Below are 12,603 nucleotides of genomic sequence, written 5' to 3'. Positions count from 1 at the left end.
GAGGTGAAGCTGAAATATTTTCTATCTGATAATAATTTGGCCTTTAAATGGAGGAAGATCAAACTGAATCACATCTGAATGACCCGACTGGTCGACCAGGAGAACAATCAGTCGACTGTTAGGACCGGTTCAGTCCAACCTGCACCCACCTCCAGATGAACACAGAACCCGACTGTTTTAAAGCTGTGAGCTCTTTGTTCTGCCCGACTGATCGTTTATCTCATTGAACTGATTAAATGTTGTTTCTTTTCACCTCAGACGACCTCCGCGCTGCAGATATTAACTGAAGATCATAATTCCTGCACTTGAGCTTTTATAAAATGACCCAATCTGGACCTTAAGAGCAGCGGATCGCCTCCTTCGCGCTAACGAGGAACAAGGAGGCTGATTGCAGCTGCGGCGCCAACGAGCCTCCGAGAGAGGTTTCATCTGAAAGAGTCTCGATTTAATTAGAAGTGAAAGTCTTCGCCGTCGCCTGAGTGTCACTTTGAAGTTAAACGGGTGAAAACGCGGGAGAGCGTCAGAGTGTTTATCTGGGAGGTGAAGCTAACTGCTGCTAACCGCTACGACCTGCAGTGACCTCTGACCTCTGACCTCGCTGCTGTTTCCTCCAATCGGAGGAGGCGGCGTTTCTTGTGACCAGCGTCGCTTCGGCTGGATGGATCACCGTAATCTGGATCACGGCGGCGCAGCACGAACGAGCGGTGAAGCTGATGATGTTTGCACACACGCGTGTCCGTGTGGCCTAACCGTGTTGGAGCGTGTTCCCTGTGCGTGTTTACCTCCTCCAGATGAGCAGCCCGACGCCCATCGACAGCAGCATGATGAGGGCGGCCACCGACACCACCACGATGATCACCACCGGGCTCTGCTCGCTGGACGCCAGCGCCACTGCAACAACAACAACAACAACAACAACAACAACATCGTCATGAGCACGCAACACGCCACAAACACCAGAACACGTGTAGAGGTCAGTCAGAGGGACGAAGACCAGCAGATGAATCAGTTAAAGGCTGTAAACAGACAGTCTGAGTCGCCTGCTGGTTGGTTTACTGATTTATTTGGAATCAAACTAAATTCTCTGCAATAGTTTTCGGCTAAATTAAGAGAATTTTCTATATTTTTAGGTTTAGTCAGATTTCCACATGGAGACGACGTGGAAGCAGTTTGTAACTTCACATAAACGCCCGATCACACTTGGACCTGTTCTACGGCTCTGATCCAGGTTGTTCTCTCCTGACCCGATCCTTGCTGGAGCTGTATCTGCTCTCAGATGTACGTCGCTGTGGATGAAAGCTTAGAAAGAAAAACAAAACACCAAACTGTTCAGGTGCAAACATTAACCTGATGGCTGATATAATAATGTTGCATCAGCTTCATATTTTGTGTAATTTAAAGTCAGATTGTTGCATAAATTAGTGTAACTTCATGAAATCAGCTCATAAAACTTAATTTTCCATCATCTTTAAGTCAGAAAATGTAAGTTGGAACGACTATTTTTCTGAGCAATCAGCTTAAAAACTGGTGTTAAAGCATTTAATCAGTAAATAATTAACAAACGTCCTTGATTACGGAGGAAAAGCTGATTCCTGTAACTCAGTGCAGTTTGCTGGTTGAACATAATTTCATCAGAAGTTTTCACAACTCAAAGATTGATTGTTCTGTTCTGTAGTTTTGTTGAGCCCAAACATTATTATTACTTTTTTTTTTACCGTTTTACTTAATTAAATGCATCCCTGCTGGATAAATATTCTAATTTATTGATTTTGGTTGCATCAACTTCAAATTTTGTGCGATTAAAAGTCAAATTTGATTCTAAACTAAATTCCAGTCGAGGTAACTTCTTCATTTTGAGTCACTTCCTCTGAACATGTTGGATAATTTCACACTTTTACGACTTTATTTTGACACTAAAACAAAATTCCTCAGACGAGGAGTTCTTTGTTTCGCTTTCTAACTCACCAGCTGGTTAAAAAAGCATCTTGTATTTAAAAAAAAGACTAAATTAGAAACTGACCGTCTGATTTTCAACTTTCCAGCGTTTCTTGAACTTAGCGTTTGTGAATCTGGGTTGTGTTTGAACAAATTGTCCGAATTTGATGATTAAAATCCATTTTTTTAGAGTACAAGTCTTAATTAAAAACCTTCCATAAAATCAATCATGTATTAAACACATCATGGAGCCACGACTGTTAATTAATATGTCAGTTCATTAGTAATTAAGGAAGAAAATGTTTGCTGATTAACGAACATCGTCTCCTTTAAATCAGAACAAATCTGTGTTTGGTTCATATGAATGAGCTGAAAACGGCTGATTATGGAATTAAACCTGTGAAAAACAAACCCGCTGTGCAGCTGAGACGTCTCAAAACAAAGATGTTCAACCTGAGCAGGAGGAGGAATAAAATAAATCTGGTTTGAGACGCAGCCCTCAGGTGTGAACTCTACAACTGACCTCCTTCTCTGGGAAATAATAAAAGCTTCATAACAGACAGTTCACGTCTGAAACAGACCAGAGACGCCACATCACAGACGCTTCACAGCTTCCTGCTAGAATCTGGGATCTTCAGACAAAATGCTGGGAGCTGCCGAGGAGGGACCGAGCAGGAGGAGAAGGAGGAGAAGGAGGAGAAGCTACTCACGCTCGCCCAGCGTCTGCAGCTCCAGCGGCGAACTGAACGCTCCGTAGTCGATGGGCGGCGGCGAGGAGGACGATGAGGAGGCCGAGGAGGAGGAGGAGGACAGCGACGAGGCCGAGGAGGAGGAGGAAGTAGAAGAGGAGGAGGAGGAGAGCTGGGAGGAAGACAAGGACGAGGAGGGCGCCGGCGTGGAGAAGGGCCGGATCAGGAAGACGTAGGTGGTTCCAGGCTTCAGGTTGTTGACGCTGATGCGAGTGGCGGCGGTCTTCACCGTGGAGTAGCTCTGGTCCTTCTGCTCCTGCACCAAGAGACACCAGAAGACCAGAGGAGGAGCGTGAGGAGGAGGAGGAATTCATTCAGTTTGTAACGTGCTAGACGGTTTCTGAACAAAGCAGTCTCTCAGGTTGGGAGCCGAGGACTTCTTTGTTTTTAGTTTTATTAATTTTTTTAACTCTCTGAACCACAAACCAACCAGCTGGAGGGAAAGTCGGCTTGTTGTTTTCAAAAAGAGCAAAAAATTATAGAATTGATCTGAAACAGAAACCAGAAAACCTGACATGAACGAGCAGATTTTCAGCTTCACCAAATCCAAGCTTTAAACTGTGACATTTCATTTACTTCGTCTTATTGAGTCAATATGAGTGAAGAGACGCCCAAAAACCAGCAGCCAGCAGGAAGCTGAAAGGAGCCTTATCTTTACAACGAAAAAGAAAAAAAAGAAGCTAAAATTAAACCATTTAGCAGAAACAGAAACGTAAAAAAACAGTGAGATTCTCGACTTTCCAACAGTTCCTGAACGCAGCGTGCGTCACTTTGGGTTTTGTTTTTGAAAATTAACCAAATCTAAGCTTAAACTTGTGATATTTCATCTAAATGTGTTTTTGAGCCATTATAAGTAAATAGAAGCCCAAAAACCAGCAGTAGAGTTAAAAGGTGATCTGTAAAAAAACAAAAAAAAGAAAAGAACCAAAATTACACTATTCATCAGAAGCAAAAACAGCAAAAGACAAAAAACAAAAAAAAGAAAGAAAAAAGAAAAAAAGTGAAATTTTCAACTCTCCAACAGTCCTTGAAGGCAGCATGTATCACATTCGGTTTTGTTTTTGAAAATTAACCAAATCTGAGCCTCAAATTGTGAGATTTATTTAAATTGTTTTGTCTTTTTGAGCTACTACATGTAAAGAGAAGTTCAAAAAAACAAAAAACTAATAAACAAACAAAAAAAAACACAGGTGGGTTTAAAATGCATCTTATTTTTAATTTATTATTTTTTAAGTTACCATTTAGGAGCAGAAACTGAAAATAATCGTGAGATTTTCAACTTTCCGACACTTCTTGAACTCATCCTGTGTGACTTTTGGTTTTGCAGGAAAAATGGCTCCTATTCAGGATTATTTCATAAAAAATCACTTTGTTCCTGTTTAAAGATTTGCTAAAACATGAGAACTAGACAGAATCTGAACAGACTCTCTTAAAATTGTGATTTTTAATCAAAACCACTTTATTCTGAGTGTCTCAATTAAAAATCTGCTAAAAAAAGAAGCGTGTGCCGTCACCTGATTCTGTAAAAACTAAAAAATTCAGTTCTCGTCGCTGCAGCCAGAAAGTTCTGAACGATTCAGCCGAGACCAACAGTGAGGTGAGAAAAACTCAGCGAGCTTTCAGGTGAACTTCAGCAGCGTTCACACAGAGTGGAGTCAAAAACATGAAAGCTGTGGAGTCAACGTTACAGACACCACAGACACCAAACACACATCTAAATACAAAATAGATGTAAAAAAATAAATAAAACAGAAAAGACATGTATGTACATTCATTCAAATGTCATGTTGTTTCCATGTTGGTGTGTTTCCACAGAGCTGCAGGACTTTAAAGTTAAAAATGAGCCACAGTGATGAGAAACGAGACGACGAGCAGCCGGACGCTCCGTCAGAGGGTCGACGGACGATCAGGAAACGATGACAAATCCAGAGAACAGCAGCGTGACTCTGGTCATTAGTGACAAATGTGAGAACGAGTCACGTTCTGCACAATCAGACGAGGAGCTAGCAGGCCTTAGCGTGACCGCTGGTCGTGTGATGCGTTCGCTGTCGCGTGTTCGCTGCGGCTCCAAATCTGTTGAAGCATGACGTGTGCCGTAAGCATGTTGTGTGTTTGCATGTCGATGAGATGATCTGAAACGAGCTGTGAGTCGGCTTTGACGGTAAATCTGATTGATGCTGATCACGGAGACGCATCATCGTCTTCATCATCATCATCTTCATCATCATCATCATCATCGGTTGATGGACCGACACACAATCCCACACAAACAGTGATTCTGGAGATTCAGTGACTAAAACAATAGTTCTTTGTCTCGCTTTTTAACCCACCAGCTGGTTAAAAAGGCATCTTATTATTTTAAAAATGACTAAATTAGACCATTGATCTGAAGCAGAAACTAAAACAATGACATCAGATTTCCAACTTTCCAGCGTTTCTTGAACTTAGCGTTTGTGAATTTGGGTTTTGGTTCAACAAATTACCCAAATTTGATGATAAAAAAATCACTTTTTTAGGATCAAACTTTATTAAAAATTTGCCAAAATTCTAACAAGAAACCCCCAAAACCAGCCACGCATGTAAAAGGCATCTTATACTTAAACAAAAAATGACTAAATTAAACCATTAATCTGAAGCAGAAACTGTAAAAACTACAAAAAGAAAAATGTCTGATTTCCAACTTTCCAGCGTTTCTTGAACTTAGCATTTATGAATTTGGGTTTCGATTGAACAAATTGCCCGAATTTGATGATCAAAATAATTAAAACTCTGAAAACATTAAACACATCATGGAACCAGAGCCCTAATTAAAAAGGCTTCTTTTAGTTTAAAAATTCCTAAAATTCTACCATTTATCAGAAGCACAACTGTAAAAACTGAACAAAATCTTCATATTTTCATCTTTTTAACACTTTTTGAACTTAGTGTTTGTAAATTTGGGGTTTGTCTGGAAAATTAACCAAACTAAAGCTTAAAATCCTGATTTTAATTAGTTTGTTCTGCTGCTGCACTAAAAGGTGAGTTTAAAAGAGATTTAATATTTAAAAAAATAAATAAATCAGCAAAATTACACCATTGATCATAAACAGAAACTGTAGAAACTGAAAAAATAATCAGATTCTGAACTTAAAGACACTTCTTCAACATAGCAGGTGTGACTTTTGGCTTTATCGGGAAAATTAACCGAACTAAGCTTAAAATCTTGATATTGAATCAAAAATCACTCCGTGTTTTTTTTTAAAAACACATAAATACTGAAGTCAACACACGTAACAAGAATTTAAAAAAACCACGGTGGGTTTGATGGAAAACTATCTTTTGAATAAATATGCAAAAATACCACATTTATCAGAAAAAAAACCATTTGATTTCCGACTTTCAGACGTTTCTTGAACTCATCATCAACGACTTTGTGTTTTTAAGCAAAAATAAATCAAATTTAAGCTTTAAATTGGTATAGTTAATCAAAAATCACATTGTTCTGCATGGCACACTTTAAAATTTGCCAAAAAGAGAACCAGAATCTGTAAAACTCCCATCAGCCTTTGCTAAATAACCAATGCTAACACGCTAAGAAGCTACGCTAAGTGTTTTCTCACCTAAAAACATCAGGGATTCACCCTCCTAACGCCGTTCATGTGACCGTGCAGATGAAATAAAGACGAACTCAGAGTGAAATAAGAAGTCATGAACTGAGAAACGAAGCTGCTGCAGAGGAAACGAGCAGCTCGGAGCTCGGAGAAGACGTTTAAGGAGAAAAACACCAGAAACAACCTTCAGAGACGAAGCCTCCACGTTTTAATCTGCTTTACTCATCATCAGTCACACCGCTGCCAACAATGTGCTATTTGTTCTGATTCAGCCGTCTGATTAATGCTCGTTCCAGTGTTTTTAACGAGCGCTTCAGTTATTCTGACGTCAGTAAACAGAGTCTGGAGCTCCAAAGGAAAGAGACTGAACGTGATCTTTTCATTTCATGGCCGATTCTCCTCCTACATCTCCCATCCTGTGTTTATTCTGCTTTCCTTCAGCACCTCGTCCCGCTTTCATTCATTTCTTTCTACGAGCGTCTTTCCACTGAATCATCTGCTGCCTCCGTCTCCTCCAGAAGACTTTTCTGAACCAGGTTCAGAATCCGAGTTCCAGAGTTTCACTGCGTCGGGCAGCGAAAAGAAACCAGACGAGTCGAAAAACCGCCAGAATGTAAAGACGGAAAATAAACAGAACGCAGAGAAAGAAACGAGCAGAGACAGAAAACAGAAGATAAAAAACATTTAGGAAAATAAAAGAAAGTTCACAAGACATTAAAACTAAATAAAAATTATACAGAGAATGAAACATACTGGAAACCAGTTTAAAGAGGTTGAAATATACTGGGAACCAGTTTAAAGAGGCTGAAACAGACTGGGCAACCAGTTTAGAAAGGCCAGAACATACTGGGAACCAGTTTAAAGAGGCTGAAACATACTGGGAACCAGTACCAAGAAGCTAAAACAGTCTGGAAACCAGTTTCAGGAAGCTGAAACATACTGGGCAACCAGTTTAAAAAGGCTGAACCAGACTGGGCACTAGCTTACGGAGACCAAAACATACTGGAAGCCACTATGAAAAGGCTGAAATATACTGGGAACCAGTTTAAAGAGACCTGAATCATTCTATGAGCCAGTACGAAGAGGCTGAATCATTCTAGGAACCAGTATGAAGAGGCTGAAACATACTGGGAACCAGGTTTAAGAGACGGAAACATACTGGGAACCAGTTTAAAGAGGCTGAAACATACTGGGAACCAGTACCAAGAAGCTAAAACAGTCTGGAAACCAGTTTCAGGAAGCTGAAACATACTGGGCAACCAGTTTAAAAAGGCTGAACCAGACTGGGCACTAGCTTAAGGAGACCGAAACATACTGGGAGCCACTATGAAAAGGCTGAATTATACTGGGAACCAGTTTAAAGAGACGTGAATCATACTGGGAACCAGTTTAAAGAGACCTGAATCATATGAGGAACCAGTATGAAGAGGCTGAATCATACTGGGAGTCAGCGCTACCAATGCATGTGGACTTTGCAGATGGAAATGCTGTTTATTTGCATGCAGGGTGACGTCCAATCACACTCCAGACACGTGAAGACGCTTCCCGACGGCAGGTGTGAACAGAACCACGCTGACCTCTTCCACATGCCTCTCATCGCCCACCTCCATTCTGAATCCTCCCCTCCTGTTTCTAAAGACGTGGGAGTGGAGCGGCGAGGAGCAGGGCTTTATTAAATATGGTGGAGCACAGAGAAGAGGAGGAGATGTGAAAATGGGTGAGAGTGTGACACAGGCGAACACAAAGACCTGGCGTCGCCTCCCAATGCAGCATGTGAAAATGGAGGAGCGTGAGTGTGACAGCTGTGCTTTACGTGCATGACAGATTCACTGTGAAGACGGCGGCTGCTGATGGGCGGCCACCGTCTGACTAAGTGCCGCGTTAAACGAGCGTGATGAGGCCGACGAAATTACAGCAGTTATCCATAAAAGTGAAAGAAAATGTAGCAGTAATATGGATTCAGGTTTACACATAATTGGCTCCTGCAACGCTCGGAAAAATAAATGACTTTGGTTCAAGACAATGATTTAATCTTATGGAAAAAAAGAAGTATCTCTGCTTTCTCAATTTTATTATTACAGTGCCAATCAGGACACAAGTCATCCAAGGACAGTAAATCATCAAGACCAGAGATGTTCTGATCAAGTTTTCACCCGATTCGAAACCGTCTTCCTCGAGCATGCACACTTTAAGTACATTAAAGTTCCTACAATAACTCCAGCGATCGTTCTTCACAACTGAATAAGTAAAAAGCTGCATTTCTGCCTCCATGTTCTGTAGGTGGAACCTTGTTGTGAAGCTGCAGTCGAGCGCCGTCTGCAAACTGTTTTTAAAAGATGACAAAAACCTGTATTTTCTAAAAATGACACTGATGGCCAATATCTGACTAAAGAAGCTGACTTGTAGCTATTGTGGGGGTTTAGCAGCAACAGGCACCACGACAAAGACTCCTGTGATGCTTAATGACGTCTGACCAAAGTGAAAACAAACCAGCACAGGATTCCTACATCACAGCGGCCGAAAATATGAGTCCATTGACTAAAACGGGAACAAAAGCACGAGACAAACAGGATTATTGCTTTATAACGTCGTAGGTTACCAGGAAAGGTGCTCAACTCTACCAACTCTCCGTGTGTGACAGCAGTGTGCCAGCCGAGGTAGACGAAGGATCGGGCTGATCAGATAATAAGATCTCCTGATTGAGACCTCCCAAGTCAAGACCTGACAGCATTACAGAAAGAACACCCATCAGTCGTCAACCATGAACCCCGTCGGTCCGTCTCCACATGAGCAGGACGGCCCGACATCTGTTGTTGCTCACAAAGATTTCATGAGATCAGACTGGAGGTGATGGTCTTGTTCGTATCTGGAATTCGCAGCAGCTTCCTTCCTGCGTGGCTTTTGTCTTTTTCTACTCTCCCTGCCTGCGATCGACCATGCCTGGAAATCTTTTTCCATAAAACACACGAGAACATTCCTGTTGCACGCATCTGATCTTTACAGAAAGACTCAAGCAGGCATCAAGTCCTGCACGATCAAGATCTTGAGCAAAATGTGATGCTTTCAGTGTCTGAGTTGATGTTCTGAGGTTGAGTGTTTGCATTCTTTCCGTCAGGTTCTGCACACTGAGCATCACTCCTTATAGCACTCGGCGTCGAATTAGTATGATGCACCGAAGCACAAAGTTTCCCGAGTCTCTGCTGTCTGCGTGAATGTCAGCGACCCACTCCTGCCTCGTGTCTGCTGCGACTGGAGGGATCTCCGAAGTTTAAAAGCCCCGAGGCTGCCATCAGGGTTATCACAGCTTAAGATGTAAAAGGTCGGACGGGCCCGAACACCGACCAGAGGTGCGGGGTTGAAGGAGTCGTTTCGGAGGCAGCGGGGATCTAATTAAACGCACTTTTCAGTCGTGCTGTGGGGAAAAAGTGGAAGCCGGCGTTCTTGGAGTTTGACCCACGTGGTTGGAGAGTCGCTTAGTTGTTGTCGAGAAAAGTTATCGAGATTCAAAACTACATGAATCAGCCACGACATTAAAATCACTTATAAACGATTAGTTTTAGCCACATTAGCGCCACCTTCTGGTTTACACACTGACATTTTTAGGCCTTAAGTTTGACATTTACACATTCAGGTTTATCATCTGTTTCTCTCTGCACGAGACGATAATTTACAAAACGAACATTATTCAGCGCTCAAAAAGTCTTAAAACTAAAGAATGATACCATCAACCTGTTCAGAAAATGTTTCCTGAAGTAGCTGACCAAGAAAGAAGGATTTGTTTCCTCGTTCACTTCTATACAGTTAAAACCGATTTGCAACCAGATGAGTCGCCCCCTGCTGGCCAACAGAGAGAATGCATGTTTAAGACACCTGTTTGTTTTGACAAAACTTTAAACCTCAATCAGAGTTAGTGCAGATAAGGACTCTTGTAAAAGGTTTAACGCATCATGTGACTCTTCTTCTGCACCAAATGGACCAATCACGTGCCGCCTGCTTTAGTCAGAGGAACAGGTTGTTATGACGGAGATTTGTGAGGAATCTAAAAGTGTTTTACCGTAAAAACAAAGCAACGCTGATACGGCAAATGATGCAGGAGAGACAGAAACCTGTTGAGTGTGTATAACAGCTTCATTCATCAGAGCTCTGAAACTTTACACTTCACTCGTTTAAACATCAACATTTAGCTGCGACGCCGTCCCAACAAGAAGGAAATCACTTTAGCTTTTAGCCATATTAAAGCAAAATGAATGCCACTGATTGGATATTCTGTGTGATAAATGTAAACAGACTTGTCACTTTTTGGATTTGTGTTCGACTGAGGAGCAAATCAGGACCAAACATAATGACTGATTCATACGTCTTCTTTGCCTTCAGTCATCCTGCTGGATGAGCAACGTACAAATCAGCAGGTTTCAGAACGATCAGAAGCAGAGCTGATGGAAGTCGGATGCTTCTTGAAAAACTCATCAAAGTCTGAAGTACAATCTGCTGGACTGTTAGAAACGAGGCTTTCGTTTAGGTGTCAAAGTAGCATCAACGTCAGGATCTGAGGTTTCCCTGCAGAACATTCAGACATAAGGAGATGATGAGCATCTGTTTTAATGTTGTGGCTGATGGCTGTTGGTTCGTGTTTCTGTGCTGCAGGTTCTTGTTCATAACTGACACCCACTTGCACCAATATTGATAAATGTGTGCTAAAGATAAATGTTCCCGTAGCATCCTCCTTTAACCTCTGCTGTTCATGCTTTGCTCCAGTTAGTCTGTGAACTCCTGCAGTATTTAATGATAAGAATAGACGTGAATAATGAATGTTTGCTGCAGGCGGCTGGAGGAGGAAACGGCGGCTTTACCTTCTCGTAGTACTTGACTTCGTACTCGGTGCGGCTGCTGTTGGGGTACGACGGCTCCCTCCACACCAGCGTGATGCTCTTCTGCTCGATCTTCTCGGCTCGCAGCTCGCTGATCAGAGACGGAGCTGCAGGAGGAGAAAGAAAGAAAGCTGAGTCCGGGAAAACGCTGTCTCGTTCAATACGAGTCTTCTCAAGGACGACGGGATCGGTCTCGAGTGTTTCTGGTTTCCGCACAAAGCCGACAGGTCAAAGAGGAAACTCAGCGAATCCTGCCAGAAACCAGCCGCAGACGGACTGTTTGTTCACAGAATATAACACTCCAGCCTCAGATAGAGGAGAAACAAATAGTGGTTTTAAAAGGACTCACGGGATAAAGCAACGCTGATGCAACAGAAACATGTGCAAAGTTTCACTTCATGTGCAAAATGTAATGATTTCACGTTTTCATTTCTCAGGTGCAAAATGTATAACTGCCAGCATCATGTTTCAGTGCTCTATTCTGGCCTTATTTTAATTTATTTAGTATATTTCAGTATCGTATCTGACTTTTATCTTTTAGGAGATGCATTTCTTAGGTTAAGTCTTTTTGGGTTTTTTTTTCTGACCAATATCTGGCACAAGAATTTGATTCAGGAGGTTTTATTTTATCTTATCTTCAGGAAAAAAGAGAAAACAGAAGCACATTCACACAGACTCAGTGCTGAAACTGCAGGAAAATACTAAACACTGACTAGGGAGGGTGGAAGATTTATGCAATTACTACATTTTACAGTTGAACAGTTTGGTGTTACTCTGCAGGAATCTGGTTTCACTTTGACATGAAAGAGTCTGTTTTGGAAACTCTCTCATATCCACACAACCTCCACGCTGTAGTTGTGACTAAAGGTGTATCTACTAAATCAATTTATGCAATTACTTGTGTTTGTTTTCCATATTTTTTTAATTAAATGACGTCACGTTGCAGGAATCTGGTTTCACTTTGATGTGAAAGAGTCTTTTTTTTGTAAATTACTTGAACATGATTCAATGTAGAGAAGCAATACGAGGGGAGAAGCTGGTGGAGGCGTAAATATTTTATACGATCTTTCCTTGAAAAGAGAAAGACGGAGCGAGGACAGAAGCAGGTAGAAGAGCGCTAACGGATTAATAATTGAAGCTGAGACACTGAAAACTCCCACGAGTGGACAAACGCTGCACAGATCTCTGCTTGTGTGAGTGGGACTGAACAGAGTCGGTACACGAGGACTGACAATAGATCGATACAGATTACAGATCGAGTGACACGTCGGCATCGAGCTGACGGAGGCGCACTCGATGTGAACTCTCTATTTCTTCTCAATTAAAACCGACAACTTTTTTCTGACTCAATCGCGGTGAAATCCGGACGTCTTCCGTCATCGATCGCAACAAAATAGTTTGAAAAATGTAAAAGAAAAAGATCCGTGCAAAGCCTTACTGACGGAACAACCCGACCAATGA

General features: G+C 41.8%; 1 protein-coding gene across 1 annotated transcript in view; it reads right to left on the bottom strand.

The window, feature by feature from the left end:
• The window catches only part of LOC103360816 (ephrin type-A receptor 7), a 138,694-nt gene that overhangs the window by 34,151 nt on the left and 91,940 nt on the right, over positions 1–12,603 (bottom strand). Inside the window, exons 4-6 of the mRNA XM_008286720.1 lie at positions 11,125–11,249; positions 2,646–2,940; positions 783–891 (exon numbers count right to left, since the gene is read on the bottom strand). Of these exons, the coding sequence (XP_008284942.1) occupies positions 783–891; positions 2,646–2,940; positions 11,125–11,249 (529 nt within the window). The remainder of the gene's footprint in view (positions 1–782; positions 892–2,645; positions 2,941–11,124; positions 11,250–12,603) is intronic.

The sequence above is a fragment of the Stegastes partitus genome, unplaced genomic scaffold (genome assembly GCF_000690725.1).
Source record: "Stegastes partitus isolate 25-593 unplaced genomic scaffold, Stegastes_partitus-1.0.2 Scaffold466, whole genome shotgun sequence".
Classification (NCBI taxonomy): domain Eukaryota; kingdom Metazoa; phylum Chordata; class Actinopteri; family Pomacentridae; genus Stegastes; species Stegastes partitus.
The sequence above is the reverse complement of the archived record's forward strand: the minus strand, read 5'-3'. Positions and strand labels throughout refer to the sequence as shown.